At 36.6% G+C, this 17,258-nt stretch overlaps 3 protein-coding genes across 9 annotated transcripts; 1 reads left to right on the forward strand and 2 right to left on the reverse strand.

Annotated features, from left to right (window-relative positions):
* lman2 (lectin, mannose-binding 2) lies at positions 1 to 5,734 on the reverse strand. 3 transcript variants are annotated; one of them, XM_058798899.1, is made up of 8 exons: positions 5,463 to 5,733; positions 3,954 to 4,072; positions 3,701 to 3,818; positions 3,339 to 3,418; positions 2,501 to 2,662; positions 1,275 to 1,389; positions 1,073 to 1,192; positions 1 to 973 (listed from the first exon to the last, which is right to left on the reverse strand). In XM_058798899.1, the coding sequence occupies exons 1-8, from the start codon at positions 5,647 to 5,649 to the stop codon at positions 813 to 815; spliced, it is 1,062 nt and encodes a 353-aa protein (XP_058654882.1). In that variant the 5' UTR covers positions 5,650 to 5,733; the 3' UTR covers positions 1 to 812. The 3 variants fall into 3 exon arrangements, with proteins under 3 accessions (XP_058654882.1, XP_058654880.1, XP_058654883.1); XM_058798897.1 differs by lacking the exon at positions 3,339 to 3,418 and adding an exon at positions 3,458 to 3,540 and having other exon boundaries at positions 5,463 to 5,732; XM_058798900.1 differs by lacking the exon at positions 3,339 to 3,418 and adding an exon at positions 3,458 to 3,540 and having other exon boundaries at positions 831 to 973; positions 1,057 to 1,192; positions 5,463 to 5,734.
* Positions 5,735 to 6,606: 872 nt separating this feature from the next.
* On the reverse strand, positions 6,607 to 13,238 carry pld7 (phospholipase D family, member 7). 4 transcript variants are annotated; one of them, XM_058798605.1, is made up of 12 exons: positions 13,213 to 13,238; positions 12,657 to 12,850; positions 11,279 to 12,160; positions 10,214 to 10,401; positions 9,944 to 10,127; positions 9,703 to 9,817; positions 9,455 to 9,582; positions 8,957 to 9,160; positions 8,397 to 8,536; positions 7,594 to 7,759; positions 7,400 to 7,499; positions 6,607 to 7,194 (listed from the first exon to the last, which is right to left on the reverse strand). In XM_058798605.1, exons 2-12 carry the CDS (start codon positions 12,657 to 12,659, stop codon positions 6,989 to 6,991), a joined length of 2,316 nt encoding a protein of 771 aa, XP_058654588.1. In that variant the 5' UTR covers positions 12,660 to 12,850; positions 13,213 to 13,238; the 3' UTR covers positions 6,607 to 6,988. The 4 variants fall into 4 exon arrangements, with proteins under 4 accessions (XP_058654588.1, XP_058654587.1, XP_058654589.1 ...); XM_058798604.1 differs by lacking the exon at positions 13,213 to 13,238 and adding an exon at positions 12,985 to 13,197; XM_058798606.1 differs by lacking the exon at positions 13,213 to 13,238 and having other exon boundaries at positions 10,214 to 10,398; positions 12,657 to 13,198.
* Positions 13,239 to 13,499: 261 nt separating this feature from the next.
* gpr137 (G protein-coupled receptor 137) lies at positions 13,500 to 17,258 on the forward strand. Of its 2 annotated transcripts, none has more exons than XM_058798608.1 (8): positions 13,500 to 13,671; positions 14,153 to 14,797; positions 14,913 to 14,962; positions 15,062 to 15,302; positions 15,604 to 15,747; positions 15,832 to 15,960; positions 16,552 to 16,670; positions 16,751 to 17,258. In XM_058798608.1, exons 2-8 carry the CDS (start codon positions 14,453 to 14,455, stop codon positions 16,782 to 16,784), a joined length of 1,062 nt encoding a protein of 353 aa, XP_058654591.1. In that variant the 5' UTR covers positions 13,500 to 13,671; positions 14,153 to 14,452; the 3' UTR covers positions 16,785 to 17,258. The 2 variants fall into 2 exon arrangements, with proteins under 2 accessions (XP_058654591.1, XP_058654590.1); XM_058798607.1 differs by having other exon boundaries at positions 13,519 to 13,671; positions 16,767 to 17,258.

Here is a 17,258-nt window from a genome sequence, read left to right on the forward strand (position 1 = left end):
TTAACTGTTGTAACTGCTTTATTTTCTCACCAAAAGCATCATTTTACAGTCACTGCCCATTTAAATGTGAACTTCTTTCAGAAACAACTGTAAAATCAGTGCATTGCAAAAACAGACGAGCAAAAAATAGCAAAATGAACAGAAAGATGTAAGAAAAACAACTCAACTCACATAAGGCTGAACTCTTGTTACCCTGCAGTAATAAAACAACTGAAAATGTATTTTTTGGTTCAATATTTTCAAAACTCCTGTGGTTAAAAAACAAGGCTCAATCATTACGCCATAGAGTAAAGGGACTAGGTCAGCAACTTAAAATATTTACATTGATTTGATCAATTTAAGAGGACACTTTTCATCAGTCTGATTTGTTGTGCAGTCCATTAAAATCCTCTTAAGTAAATCACACAGGTTATAAAAAAAATAAAATAAAATCAGCACTCCAGAGCAGAACGAAGCAATGTGTAGATGGAAAAGAAACACAGATAAAGGGTTAAAACAATAAGAAAATAAACCACCAATGATTTAGAGAATGAAGCTAAATCAAGTATACAAAGGCTACACACAAAAATTAAGATGTAGTACTGTAGATCGCACTGAAAATGTGTCATTTACTTCGGCAGACCCAAAATCAGAAAGACCAACATGAAGAAACGTTTCTTTGAAGCCACAAATCCCACTCTTTAGACTCAAACCATTTTTCCTTCCAGTCGAGCAGTTCAACAATATCCAGCTGTATACAGCTGTTCAAAATTCACATTAATGTTTTGTTTTTTTTCACCTACAACCTCCAGAGTTCTTTGAAATCCTGTTGTTTAGTAGAACCTCTTGTTCCTCTCTTGACGCTTCTGAAAGACTACGGCACCAACAACGGCGCACACCACGATTCCCAGCAGAGCGCACAACAGAAGCAGGAAGACCTTCCAGCCAGTGAGGGGCGTGCTTCGGAAATTCCCCGTCGGGTCATCAATATTGTCTGTTTTGGGGGGGAGATGTGAACATGACCACTGATTGAATGAAAAATCCTTCTGCCAACAGTTTGAATATGTCTGTACCTACATATCAGCTGTGTTACCTTTCGGTGACTTCAGGAGACTGACACTAGGCTCGATCTTGGTCCAGTCCTGGTTGTCCTCCTCAGGAGTGTGTTCCACCATCAGCTGGTACATCTTCATAGAGATTATGTCATGATTATCTGCAAACAGTATCGGTGAGGTCTGGCAAAAGGCATCAGAATCACTGTGGACATCTAGGGGAGATTCAGAAGTAACACTTACCAGAAAGATCTCCTGTGGCCGCAGAAGCCCCAAAATAGTATCCTGTAGGGAGGCGGACGCCTCCGAAATCAATGCATTCTTTCCAATCGTTCCGGTCATCCACATCTACCATAATCTGAAACAGAACATAGGCATGATATACTTATATCACCGTTTCCACAAAAATATTAAGCAGCTCAACTGTTTTTAGCACTGATAATAATAAGAAGAATGAATAAGAAATATTGGTAACACTTTACAATAAGAAAACATTAGTTAACGCATTAACTAACAATTACTAACAATGACCGATACTTTTGTCACAGTATTTATTCATCTTTGTTAATGCCATTTAATAAAAATGCAAATGTAGTTTGTGTTAGCTCAAGTCCATTAAATAATGTTAACAATACAACTTTAATGTATTAGTAAATGTTAAACTTAACATTAACTAGGATTAATAAATACTTTAAAAAATATTTTTGTTAGTTCATGTGAACTATTTTAAGTTAAATGGAGCCTAAAGGTCATTGCACACTGAGTCCGAAATTTTTGCGTGCGTTTTTCCGTTTTTTCCGTATCCCTCATCCTTTCCTATCAAATGCATGCTACGGATGCGAAAACGCAGAAAACCGAACCTGATCTGAATTTTTTTTATGATGATGGATGAAAGTTTCGGAGGCAGTGTGTAAACATGATCGACACAACGTGAGGTCGTATTTATTTTTTAACATGCGAAAAGTTCGTACTCGGTGTTCAATGACCTTTATTGTAAAGCTTTTATTAATTAATTAATTCACTTATTTTTTAACACCATGTTAGAAAACGGAATACATAACAATAGTCATACAATTAAACAGAAACTAAGATATTTAAGGTTAATACTAGACAAAAAAAATCTAAAATACAATAAGGTGATTTTCTTTTTTAAAATACATTAGTTAGTTAAACACATTTCTGAATAAAATCGTTGTCTACTTGTATTTAAAATAGTACAGTCCAAATGTAAAGGGTTACCAAAATGTTTTTTGAGCACCAAATCATATTAGAATAATCATGTGACACTGAAGACTAGAGTAATGGTTGCTAAAAAAAAAAATTCAGCTTTTCCATCACAGAAACAAATTGCATTTAAAAATATATTAAAATAGAAAACATTTATTTTAAATGGTAAAAATATTTCACTAAATTACTGTTTTTACGCTTTAAAAAAAACTTTCTTTATCACTGTATTTGCAGTATCTTACCGTGAGTCTGCCTTTGGAGTATCTAATGGCCAGGTATGTGTCATGATCTTTGTTTCTGACTTCCACAGAGCAACCTCCCAATTCAGTAGACCGGCCATCTTTCCCGTGGTCATACGGCAGGGAGCCATTATTCACCATCGCAGAAATATAGGGAAATGAGCGCTGGAGGACCAAAGATTATGAATTAAATTTATAACATTGATTTTTGCCTATATTGTATTGTTTTTTTGACACAAAAAAGCAATGTAAATTACTAAAGGATGTCACATTCTACCCTTATCCATCTGTTCATGAATCAAACAGAATGATCTAAATTCATCAAAAGGTCACTGCATTCTACTAAAATCAAAACAATAAGCACTGTAAATATTTTTTATGAAATACTTCAACAAGTAATGAATGATGAGGGTAACAACAAAAAAAACAAAAAACACATGGATCACATGATGCAGGCAAAACAAAAGAAAGCATTGCTTATTTGTAGCGCTTGGCAAAATTGTTGAAAAAAAAAAATTGTTGCTATATGTTGATTATTCAGAACATATAGCAAATAAAAAGTGAAGGGATAGTTTGAATAAATGACATTCGTCTCTACTCAAAGGATTGTTTTTCAGTTTGACCTAAAATACCTGGCAAATAATCATATTCAAACTATCCATTTTAAATCGTTTTCTGTGAGAGGATAAAGCTGAAGACCAGAAGCAGAACAAACATGCCAAAAATAAAAATACTAGCTTTTTTGTATCTAATCTCAAGTTCATCCCATAATAATAAAGCAAAGATTTCGCTCACATGAAGGTACAAAGAAAAGACAAATATTTTACATCTCTCAACTCACATCCGGAGCCTCATCGTTAGGGTATGTGTCTATAAAAATGGCCAACCCAAGGAAATTGGCACTACTGCCAAACACGGTGCCTGCAGAGAAAGAAGGACCCATGAGTATGGCACACTTACATCCATTCCTTGTAGATCATTACGGAAGGTATCCACAAAAATAGCCAGGCCTACAAAATGGTCTTGGTTTCCAAAGACTGGGCCTAAATGAAAGTATGACACAATCAACTGCAGGGAAGAAAGAGCAGACTTGCAGATGGGACTACACACACATATATAGACAGCATTGTAACTCATCACATTTAAATCCATGAAATGAACGAGAAAGGGATCTAAACCTTCAGGTTTCCCTCACAGACTTACCTTGATGTAGCCTCTCTTTCGTGTACCAAACGGCAAAACCATCTCCATGCAGATTCTTCTTTCCTGATCCATGAATTTTAAACTGCACATGCATCTCCCAATCCTTCAAATAGCAGGGCTGCAGAGGGGAAAATTAACATTACTCAACTTCATTTTGCATTAAGGTGCATCACATTAATCATTTTTTAGAGAATTTTCATGTTCAAAGTCAGAGGATGAAAGATTTCGTTTGGTAGGTTTTAGTTTTACTCACCACTGTATTCCAGATGGACCCCTGTTTGCTCCTCTCATCCGGAGTCAGACGCACATACTGGCTGGTTACTAAAGTACTTCCCCAAAAGTCCCACTGACTTGACGGACTTGTTCCAACACCTGACATTTGATACATAAAGGATCATATAATTTTTGCTAAATTTATTTACAGTGTATTGGTAATTTGGAGTGAAGCCTATACACACGCTATAAGCCATGAGAACATTCATAGATAAAAATGAGTCTCATCGCATACACTGGGGTTCAAAAGCCTGAGACCACAATGAAAACTTAGGATTCAAAAATTAATTAATACACTGTAAAAAATAACAAATAAAATAAACTTTAAAAATGCTACAGCAAAAAAAGTTAAAAAAAGTTAATTAGTTAATTGTAAATTTTGTTTTTGCAAGTAAAAACTATGAATTACCATATAATTTACAATGAAAAACACTCCTGTGTGAAGCATCACATATGATTTTTTTGATTTAATAGTTTTGTTATCAGTAATCTACATTAGGGGTTTTGTTTTACAAATGTTATTTAATTAATATGCATTGCATTATTTTTTTGTCCGGTGTTATTCTGATGGTGTTTTGTGTGTATGACCAATACTCCTACGAGAACTGGCCATTTTTTATTGACAGGACACTTATAATGAACGTTATATCACTTCTAGTAGCAGTAGTAGTAGTAGTAATAATTTATTTTTATTGCCATGTCAGCATCTAAGGCTATCTTTATTGCAAAAACTGAGTTGCAAATAAAATATAAAAAGTTGCCTGCAATACTGGAAGCATTGTCAGTATTTTTACAGTAAACTCACAGTTTTTAAAGTCAATGTAATGAGATTTTTTTTTTTACAGTGCACCAAAGGATTAAATGTATTTTTTATGATATAAAACAAATACAAAATATTTTGTATCTGTGACACTGTTGTGTCATAAGATACTCTTTAGGTCCTCCTCACATAATGCTGGAGAACAAGATCATCAGGTTTAGCACAAACCTGTGGAGTAAACGTGTCATTTGTGTGCGCCTGATAATGTAATAATATCATTTTTCACTGCTTTTCAGATATTTGGACCCCAGTATTATGACAATACAAACAGTCATCAAAATCTTAACTATGTAATATATATACACACTTTTTTTTTCCAATTAAATAGTGTACTGACAATTTGCATGCTCTCCCTGGTAAGGTATTATTTCTTTATAACTTGCACTTTAAATGCAAACTGTCCTCACCTGTTCAAATAAAGGCTGACTAGTTTTGTTTACATTGAGTTGTCACTGTTAAGACTCTACCGTAGCCTACTTATATCCCCGATTACATGTTCCCAATTAAATACATGACCCATGACATTACAAAATAACTTAGGTGACATCCTAATTTTCGTAGTGAACAGAAACTTAAGACACTTTAGTGACCGTGTGGCTAAAGGACGTCAACAAACACTAGCAGGACAGTAATTGCTCGCACTAGCAGGCGGCTACAGCAGCTACTCACCCTGATATGGCTTAATGAGCGAGTGCTCCCGCTTTAAGTGCTCCGCATTCCCGTCCGTTATATCGGAATATACGGAAGAAAAGTGGAGTAGCCATAAAAGTAAGAGTATTCTGTGACACACCGGCATTCTGAGAGTTACACTTGTTTGAGGGTGAAGCCAAAAAGCTGGGCTTCTTTCTCGTGCCATTTTTAACGTCTTCCTTCCTCCGCGGCTTCACTTCCTGCGAGGAGACGCGGGCTGTGTTTCAAAACCTAGCGAGCTGCCTGCTTGGACAGCATTATTGGGGTTTATAAGCAGCGTAATTTGTGCATTATAGCCCTTACGAAAATTAACCGTGGTTTTACTACAAATAAAATTTTTAAAAGCATGGTAAGCACAAATTAAACATGGCTTTGCTTCTCTAACCATGCATTTGTAGTAAAACTGTGGTTATACAAGTGCCGCCAAAACCCATGCTTAGTACGCTTTTATTATAATAAAACCACGGTTCGTTTGAGACCAAGGGTTTTTCATGTTAATTTATGCTAAATAATAAAATGTCACATGTACACATTCATGGGCTTTGTAACTTCTCTTTTTGTTGAAAATGTCATAAATTATTAGTAGAACTGAATAAGTACCTGTGACACCTGACTATAAATATATATATGTGTGACCCTGGACCACAAAACCAGTCATAAGTGTCAATTTTCCAAAATTGAGATTGACTGAATAAATAAGCTTTCCATTGATGTATGGTTTGTTAGGATAGGACAATATTTGGCTGAGATACAACTATTATACAACTAAAATCTGGAATCTGAGGGTGCAAAAAAATCTAAATACTGAGAAAATCACCTTTAAAATTGTCCAAATAAAGTTCTTAGCTATGCATATTACTGACAAAAATTAAGTTTTTATATATTTACAGTAGGAAATTCACTAAATATCTTCATGGAACATGATCTTTACTTAATATCCTAATGATTTTTGGCATAAAATAAAAATGGATAATTTTGACCCATACAATGTATTTTTGGCTATTGCTAAAAATATACCCCAGCAACTTAAGACTGGTTTTGTGGTCCAGGGTCACATATATAATAGATCCAAAAATGACTTAAAAATCTAAATATTAAAAACATCAGAGCACAAGCATTTTCTTACTGAAAAGGCAGTTTAATTTGAAAACAAACTTTACAGTCATTAAAGCCAAGACACCTATTACAACAATATTTCATTTACATGCATGTTTAACCACTTCAACATCAGAGATCAGTGCTTGCTCAAGGACCTTGTCCTTATTCTGGCAAATGTCACATAATGCAAATATACAATAAATGCACTTGAAAAAAAAAAAAAATTTTTTTTGCCATATTTATAACAAACATTAAAAATGCACAGCATCCTTTTGGCAAATACATCGATCATAAATAAGTTATCAGTAGGCAGGAATGCCGCAGGGTTTTGAGTTTTTGGTGTCTGATGTTTTTATTTTTTTTCAATCGTAGTGCCTAGCAACATAACAAATAAAGAGTGTGGTATATTATGTAAGCTTTTTTCCGCTGCAGTGCTCGGCGTGAACATCAGTGAGGGTTTGAGCGTATTCTGAATGCCAGTCCCTCTGGAAAATCTCCTGCATCTGACTCTGAATGGTTTTCTGGCCCTGCCCTACTGCAGAGCCTGTCTGATTCACAACAAGCCCAACCCCTGCCGTCTGGGTGAAGTAATTCTCAGACCAGTTGGAAGTTCCTGTAAAACACAATATAATAGCAGGATTATGAAACTGACATTCGCTTTATTCCAAAACTCATATTCACAGGGATTCAATTGTAAATGTAAACATTGACTGTTTTTGTTGGCAGGTTTTTTATGATGCAGCGCCAAACCTGCCATCAGGTTGCTGGAATATGGAAAAGCATGCTGTGAAATTTGTAGAGAGAAACAGCGAACATACCAATGTAAACAACTCGATCAGTCACCATGTATTTGGCATGGTTAACACGTGCAAACGGGATCCTCTGCTGCTCTCGTGTTGAAGGCACCTCAAAAACTTTCTGTGAAATTAAACGTTTTAGACATTAAATCACCAGTGATGGCTGGATGAAAAACAATACATGTAGAAAATGTAAAGAGCACAGAGAAACGTACAGCATGAACGTTGCAGCTCAGAGGGGGCTTGTTGAGGACAGATAAAGACTGGAGGAAAACAAACATGGCACCAGGAGAATGACTCCAACAACTGACCAACAGCTTCACTTCAACACCTCTCGTACAAGCCGCCTCACGGAGGGCCGAGTCGATGACAGGCCAAAACCTAATGACATCAAAGTCATTCAAATTCATTGAAAACATCACAATAATCTTCCACATGCCTTATGAACTAAGTACATGCAAATGTTTTGAATTTTCAAAATTACCCCCAGTGGTTAGTATCACTGAAATACTACTGTTTTTACTTTTTTTATTTCTTACATTTAGTGAATTGTTTTAGTCGTTTTATTTTGTTTTTGTTAATTTTTAAAAATGTCTATATAGTTTTTTTTTCATTTTAGTTTTAGTTATATAAAAACATAGTAAAACATAGTAAATCATTGAAAACATATACACATGCACAATAATATTTCACATGCTGTTTAAACTAGTCAAATAAAATTAGGTTTTATTTTTGTATTTTCCATTTTTAGTTTAATTTCAGTGAATTGTCACATTGTGACAACACACACTTGTTGTGTTTTATCCATTTTTTAAATGTATATATAATTTAATTCATTTTTGATTAAGTTTTAGTTTTAGTACATCAAAAAAAAAAAAAAAGCTGCTTTGGCAACCAGCTGAAATAATATTTATTTTATTTTAGTTAACTAAAATAAAGTACAAATGTAAAAATAATTATGGTTTTAGTTTTAGTTAACTATAATAACCCTGACTCAGTATCAAATGGTAAAGATTACCGAATGGGCTCCATGAACTGGGACATGGGAAGGTAGTCCATCACAGACACATAGATGAATCGCTCAGCATCAGCAATTACTGACAGGATGCTTGAAAGATCGTCAGAACGACCATGTGATGATAAAGGAGGAGGAGAACTCTACAAGAACAAGTCAAACACTGTCATGTAATATTTAGAACACATTTCTGCACACACTAAAAATGCATGTCACGTTTAGAAATGAATGAAAATGAACAAGATGATATAGGCCATATATATTGTCCATGCAATGTATTCATTAAAAAGCACTGTTTTTCTGCAGTGAAAAAGGTGGTAATATGACGAAAAGACAAAATTTCTACACAATCCATTAAATGAAAAATAGACATGTATAAATGAAAAAATGAATAAAAAATGAATAAATGAAAATCAGCCAGCACAAAAGCCAGAGAATAAGTGGAAATGTGAACAGGTTGAATAAAATTATTACAGAACATGCAATGAAAACATATTATGATTGTGGTAAACAAAAACCAGAACAAATCAATGAAGTCAATTTGTGAGAGAAACACAACTCACAGACAAATAGACACGTGCAGGGACACCGTTGAATTTAACAGCTAATGGGTACTTAGAACTGGAGAGGGCGGAGAAACGGCCCGGCCAGAAAGGAGGTAGAGATCCATTCTTCTGAGCTCCAACATCCCAGTACATGTCAAATACTCGTGAGGCGTCCTGTGCTAGACAGCTGCAGTCTTCCACAGACACTCCAACTTCTTTCACCTATTAGAAAAATTGATATTACTGCATATGCATGTATACTTGGATTGATTATTTGGGTTAATAGCCATTTTGACATTACAGTCGAATAAACTGCACTGGATAATGAATAAAAAACTAATTAAAAATAAATTAATGTAAAATAAAATAATTAATAAAAAACTAAATAAAATAAAATCACAAACACATTTACATGTCAAAGACCTGCATGCACAATGACCATGCATATTTGCATGTCAACAGAAACCTTTTGTCCAGTCAGATAATGACACACAATGTCGCTTTATTTAGACGTACCTGGGTAAGGGAACGCCAATCCATGTTTGCACTCCCTAAATACATGTGTTTCTTATCCACAACCCATAGTTTGGTGTGCAAAATGCCTCCAGTGATGCTCTGCAGGTCAACTCCCCTGACCTCAGCCCCTAAAAGAGAAAGCACAAAGCAAGAAAGCTAAAGGAAAAAAGCTGCATAACATCCATTCCAAACCATTCTCAATGTATACGTTTTCACATGCTGCATGTGCAATAGGCACGTTGTTGTACCTGTTGCTGCCAGTTCATCTGTGTCTGCGATGTATGGCTGAGGGGCGTTTACGGCGATCCTCAACTTCACTCCTTTTGGTTCCAGCTGCTTCAGTTGTTTGAACACGTTTTCGCCCTATAGAAAAGATTTAAATCAATCGCCTTAATATAATCTAAATGAATATTATCCTATTAGATAGTATGCAGGTAACAAATGTTCTAGAGACTTCAGAGTGCGTAAAATGTCCACAACACAACGTACCAGCACAGACGAGGGCTCCGTAAGGCCCGAATCTGAATCTCGGAGTGTGAAATAGAAAGCACCAATGTGGACAGAGCGGTTTGCTCTGTTTAGTAGATTAGTCCAAGTGTCTGAAATGCTCGGCAGGTGTGGCGAGCCGGATGGGAAGATGAGACCCTCAGGGACACTCTCAACAAGAGTAACCCTGATAAGGAGTGTTTAGAAGCACATTAACATCTCAAACTCTCCATTTGAATACTTAAAAATATGAAAAGGCCCTGTTTCCCTCACCTACAGTCAGAAGTGCATGTCTCTTGAGGCATCCAGAAACTTTCCAACCAGTGCAGCTCCAGTTGTGACATCAGGTGTGACACAGATTTAGGGACTCCATACTGCCAGACGTGCGATGCAAATCCACCCAAAAGGAGGAGAATGGTAGGCAAGACACAGAAAAGGGAAAAGCTCCTTCCTTTTGTCTGCTAGAACAATAGAAAATCAGTGATAAAAAATTAAAACAATTAAAGACTTTGTTTACTCATGCAAACATCTTTCCAACAACATAATGTATATGTCTGTTAATGATGAAATGACTGTTTTGTGGCTGTTTAATTTCACATATCCTCTTCTGTTGAAATTCTGTTGTGATTTGATGGCGAAACAAATACTTGTCAAGGCAACTAGTCTCATAAATTTGTATACGTATGCAAATCAAAGAGGACAAATCAGTCCAGAGAAAAACATTCTGGTCTGTATATATGGCTTGTACTGCAGTATTTTACTTTCTTACTAGTTTTGTCCAATAAAAATATCTAAACAAGCGAAATGACTCATGAATGAAAATGTTTATGCCTAAATCAAGAAAAATACCTTGGGTATGATGGGTTTTTTTTTTTTTTTTACTTAATTCAAAAGGAAAGCAAGATTATTTTTCTTATCCCATTTTCTTGTTTTAAGCAAAAAATAAATAAATAAAGATAAATTAACAGTTATTTTGATCAATTTTGTCAGAAAACAAGACTTATTATCTCATGTAATTTTGTTTCTCAAGTACATGTATCTTTTAGATATTTGTATTGGAAATCAAGACGTTACGGAGTAAGAAAATCATTTTCCATTTTTCAAGGTGGTTTTTTAAAATCCATTTTATTGTCCACCAGGAGAAAATTGTATGTCTGTTCACTTAAAACAGTAATAACACGTCTCTCCTCAACAAAACAGCGCTTGATGAAGTTTACCATTTAGGATTAGAGGTGTGCTAAAATCCCTAACTCTTAGTATGAACAATAATAGTACTCTTGCTTTTGCAAACACCATTAATTTTGTACATTGCATGTTACAAAATATGATTCACCTCACCTTGGAGGGTGTACACGTTTTGGTCTCGGCATGTTTTGTCTGAGTAGTATTGGCAGTTTTGCTTCCCTGTTGTGTTTCATTAAAGCATTTTTTACTATCTGAAGGTTTCTGGATCTTAGCAGTTTTATCTTGACCACTAAGTATGGATCCATCATCCTTATCTGGAACACATTCCACATATTTTACATCATTCTCTGTGACACTGTTTTCTTCTGTCCAATGTGATTGGATTCCATTATCAAAGTCGTCTCTCAAAGTATCTTCACAAGCTTGATCAGATGCCTCATGCTGATCAACAGAGGAGCATGAGCTCAGATCCTCTACGACGGCATCCTGCGCCGACATCTGCTCATCTTCTGAGACGGTCTCTACGCTTGCAGTTTCAAATTCAGAAACGGGCTCCATGACAAGATTAGAGGTCTCATAGACAGTCCTGAGTGGGGGTCGCTTTAGTGACACATCAACCTGATCAGCGTCTTTTGTAATCTCAGGCGTTTGATTTAATTTCGGAGACAAAAGACCCGAGATATCACCTTGAGAGAGAACATCAGCAAGGCTTGTGTGTAAACGAGCCGATGGCATAGGCAGTCCTTTTTCTCTCCCTCCAGATCCTGACATTTTCACTCTTCCAGCCTCTGTAGAGCCAGCTCTCTCTTTTTGGCCCTGCTGGATAGATCCATCCGTCTTCGGTGATGACTCTGCACTCTGGACGGTGACTCGCTTGCGGCCCTGGGAGCTTTGAAAGGTAGGGATGCGGGACAACGGTGGTCTCCCTGCTTTACGGTTTTCCTCTCCATCCTCCTTCCTCTCGAATGATGCTTTCTCATTCTCTTCCTCACCTATCAAATGTTCTGCTGATCTGAAGTGTACATCCTCTGGTTCCTATAGCATTAGTTGAATGCAAAAACATTATAATGTAATGTATATGTAAATTTATCCACAGTCTTTACATTTTGGTACAAATAGTGTATTTAAGGTGAAAAGTCTGTAGAGATATATATATATATATATATATATATATAGTATGTGTGTATACACACAAAATGTAAAATGTTGTTTATATACACTATATTTTGGTACAAATATGTGTATGTTATTATCAATTATATTGTATTTAAAGGGCAAAGACTGTAGATAGATAGATAGATAGATAGATAGATAGATAGATAGATAGATAGATAGATAGATACAATTATCTCTATTTCCCTTTTTCTCTTAATGTCAGACTGGTTAGCGAGTAAGTAGCAATTACTGAAACAAACGTTTGTCTAACAAACCTTCAGAAAAGTGCTTAAACGCTAAATAAAACTCTTCTAACCTTTTTTAAACACTAAGCCAGCAAGTTTGAGACATAAGTTAGCAAGCAGGCTATACTCACCATGACTACAGCGGAGAACTACTCTCAATTTATCCGTAACCAGTAGCTATTTTTCAAATAAAAATGTGTAAACACGCTGTCTGACGACCTGTACGAGGAGATAAAGTTGTTGTCGGTCCAGTTGGGCGGCTGCAGTTGAAGACAATGAGGTTTGTAAGGGCGATGCTGTCTCTGTCTGCGACGTGGCTGCAGAACTACAGCACACAGTGCGGTATAATGAAGAAAAAGAGAGAGAGAGAGAGAGAGAGAGAGAGAGGGAGGAAAAAGTGAGGAAGAACCTCGCCTACTAACACGCTATGAGTTACATTACAAACCACCTCTGACTCACAGCCTGTGAATATGTACGTACTGCTGCGAAACATAACACATAACAAATAAAGTTATGAAACGATGAGCTCATCTGTTACATGTGTAACCAATAATTTTGCCATTTGAACCAGAATTTTGATTTGCGCTTCTTCATCAGTTCGTATAATGAAATACATGTATAAATGATGATGACAGATAGAAATGACAGCAGAAGTGACGGTTATTGATGGTTTAAAATTGAACTAACCGCCGTTTCCTGTTCTCAGTACAGTAACAGCGCGGTAAAGCAATGGGCGTGTTTTCGTGATAGGTCTGCTAACTTCCTGCAAGACTGCAAACCACGCCCAATTCATTGTAAACCACGCCCACATAGCCCACATACTAGATAAAGCTATCGGTTTTCCAGATGGCGGAACTCTCTCTCTTCCTCTTTCTGCTTATTTTAAAACACTGTAATTTTTAAAAGTCTTCTGTACTTCTAAAATTTCAGTTAGGAAGTTAGGAAGCGTGTGGTGGGCGTGGTCTCGCAGGAGGCGGAAGACGCCTTTGTTTACATTTTTCTTTACCAGCATGCAACGCTAGATGTCGCCAACAGCGATGAGTTGCTTTGATAACGCAGCGCATAAACACGAACGGGACTTTAGTGATGAGAGAAAGGATTTATCGGATTTGTTACGTTGATTGCACGATCTTAGTCATTTGTAAGGTAATGTTGATTTCAGTTTAGTAATATTTAAAGCAGTTTTTAAAAAATTGTGTCGCATATTAATAGCAAAACCGATCCGACCTATGAACTAGCAAATCGATTTTTAAACTCAATCCAGCAATGTTAGCCACTCAGCTAGCTACTTTAGATCAGTCTAAAGTCAGTTTAACATCAATGTTTGACTGTTAGAATTAGTTAAACAGTTTAAAAGTGTTATAATTTGTGCGATATAATCCATCCGGTAGATGAACAACAGGTCTATCGAATAACTACAACAACAAAGTCGGGCTGTCATCGCGGCTGTCAAAAGTCGTAATCAGTTACAGTTACACTAAATGACTAGTTTCAGACAAAAGCTGCTTTTGTTTTCGATTATGGAGATGGTGTTATTGATATCAGTGTGAATGTTTTGAGTTGTTGTTATGTAAAGCTTGGCTGTGTTTACTTTAGCTCCATTTAATGCTTTCATTTTATTTTGCAGGTGCACATCCAGGTTGATTGATTCGGGGAATTCTGAGAAATGACATTTCGGACTTTTGTTTTGTTTTTTGTTTTTTTCTTCGTCGTGTAGTTTGATCCTGGTTTCATCAAATGTGACAGAATCTTACAGACTAATGATAATTCTCGCATTCAGGAAATTAGTTTTTCCTTTTTGTTAGTGTGATTAATTGACATTTTGCACCAGTTTTGTTTGGTTTGCTTTTAAAGCTTTGATCTGTGCATTGTATTATATTATTTTAATCTTTTTTTTTTTTTTTTTTTTTTGACATCCATCACCATAATGCACACTCCAGTTCCACCTTCCCCCATGAAACCAGCCGTGGCCCCTTCAGTAGAGCTGGGTGTCACGGTTCTTTACACTTGTCTTTATGGGGGTCTGTTTTTAGTCGTATATGTTCAGCTTTGGCTGCTGTTACTCTGCCGGCATAAGCGATGGAGTTACCAGAGTATTTTTCTTTTTCTTTGCCTATTCTGGTCAGCGCTTCGTACAACGCTCTTCTCGTTTTATTTTCGTAATGCCCTTGCGGCCAACCACCTGCCCACTCCAGTCTACTGGCTCCTTTACTGCTTCCCAGTGTGCTTACAGTTCTTCACGCTGAGTCTCTTCAACCTTTACTTCACTCAGGTAAGACAAGCTGTCAGGAAAGATTCATAAGAGTGTATTTTATGTGTATGTTTTATTCATATGCGTAGTTGAGAAATCAGTCCACTTCCTTAATAACAATGTTTCACTTTGGCAGGAGGTGCTCAAAGTTCGAAGCGTGTTCAGCATCGAGCCCAGGAAAGGACTGTGAGTGGATTTCCATACTAGCATGTTAATGGATAACATCTGATTGTGTGTTTAATGAGAATTGTGTTTGTGTGTAAACTTTGATTACTTTGATTCTAGATGGGTGGCTCGGTGTGTGTATGGCGCCATGAGCATCATCTTCCTGTGTGTCAATATAGTTTGCGCAAGCCTCGGACAGCACGGCGCTTCCGGTGGAGCTGGTGACAATGCTTGGAGGCTGGTTCTGGTTCGAGTGCTGGTTAATGACCTACTGTTCATTCTGGAAGCTGTGTGTCTGGCCACGTCTCTGCTCCTCTTAACTCAATCCTCGCCTCCTACCACCCCTTATCTACGCAGCAAGGTACACACTTTGCAAGTGCTTAAAGAAATAGTATCCAATCCTCTAAGCCTCTGCAGTGAATGGGTGCCGTCAGAATGAGACTCCGAACAGCTGTTAAAAACATCACAATAATCCACAAGCAATCCACACCACTCCACCCCATCAATTAACATCTTGTGAAGTGAAAAACTGTGTGTTTCTGAGTTTGTAATTTATAATAACACTTCCTCCAGTGAAAACGTCCTTCTCCTGTTGTCCTCTCACACCAACTTTGGTACTAAAAAGGTTATTTGCAGCTATTTATGAAGTCTTCTGCTTGCAGGGGTTTTGTTGGACTGCGGTGCTGGGGGCAGGTGTCATCTTGCTCTTCTTTAGCAGGGCATGCTACAATCTTGCTGTGCTGATTTTGTCTCAGAATCATAAAGTCGAGGCCTTTGACTATGACTGGTACAATATTTCTGATCAGGTGGGCTGTTGCATTACATTGGTTTCTAATGAAAAGGTGTTCCTGTCGCTGGTCGGTTTGTGATGTTTGGTGTTGTTTTCAAAGGCTGACCTTCAGAGTGAGCTTGGAGACAGAGGCTACATTATCTTCGGAGCTGTTCTCTTCATTTGGGAGCTGCTTCCTACCAGCCTGCTCATTCTCATCTTCAGAGTTCGCCAGCCTCCTCGAGAAAAGGTTTGCTGATTATGCATTTTTCCATCCCTATTGCATGTAATATTAGTTTGTTAATACACTACCGTTCAAATGTTTTTTAAGATTTTTTTTTTTTTAATCAATAATGCATTAAATTGATTAAAAGTAACATTTATGTAGTTACAAAAAAATAATATTTTAAATAAATGCTATTCTTTTGAACTTTCTACTCATAGAATAATCCTGAAAGAAATGTATTAAGGTTTCCACTAAAATATTAAACAACGATATTGTTTTCAACATTAATAATAAGTGTTTCTTGAGCAGCAGATCAGCATATTAGAATGATTTCTGAAGGATCATGTGACACTAACGACAGGAGTAAAGATGCTGAAAATTCAGCTTTGCATCGCAAGATTTTTAAATATATATATTTAAATATAAAAGTTTTTATTTAGTTTATTTTTAGTTAAACAATTTAGTTTTGCATCTGCCAAATGTATAAAAAATTTCAAATTTGTATTCATGCTGCTCCCCCGTTTTTGAAAAATAGGTTTTGATTTAATGCTTTAAAAATATTTGGGCCCATAAACGAGCGTCCCATCATTGAGCTGCTTGCTTGATGTATTTCAGAACTACAGCCCAGCGATGCGCAACACACGAGGCTCACGCTCGTATTTCTTTGACGATCCTCGTGGAATGGGAGACGACACGGGTTCTCTCTGGAGTCATAGTATCAATCCTCATAGCAGGTATCAGACTTTTTGACAGCTCAGATATTTAACATTAAAACAGCTTCTGGGAGCAGTTACAATATAGTGATTAAACCAAGACTCCGCACCCAACAGCTGGTTTGGATCTGGTGAGACGACTCCACTCCTCTTCAACCGGACTCAGCAGAGCAACCAGCACCACTCTCTTTACTCCACTCCACAGACCTGACCACTATGCAAAGCTGCAGAGATCTTCTCTGACCTTCTCAGGCAATAGTACAGCATTACCTCTTCCTGTTGAGTAGCTCAATAGGTTCATTTGCACTAATATTCATCAGAAGCATTTGTACTTCTGAAGTTGCACCTTGACTTTTTAAAGCAGACCACAATAGACTAGATGCTTGTGATAAAAAAGGGACCAGTTAATGATTTTTCTATAAAGGAGGAGTTATTACAACATTTATTTTCATCATTTATAAGGGTATCCTTGAAATGTATTAACAGATGTTATTTTTGTGTGAGATGATGACCTTCCATTTTAAATGGTGCATAAGAAAGCAATCATTTTGGTACTAACCGTGTGCTGATATTTGACATTGTATTTTAATAAACTAATTTAAAGTTTCA

The sequence above is a fragment of the Onychostoma macrolepis genome, chromosome 14 (assembly GCF_012432095.1).
Source record: "Onychostoma macrolepis isolate SWU-2019 chromosome 14, ASM1243209v1, whole genome shotgun sequence".
In the NCBI taxonomy this organism is placed as follows: domain Eukaryota; kingdom Metazoa; phylum Chordata; class Actinopteri; order Cypriniformes; family Cyprinidae; genus Onychostoma; species Onychostoma macrolepis.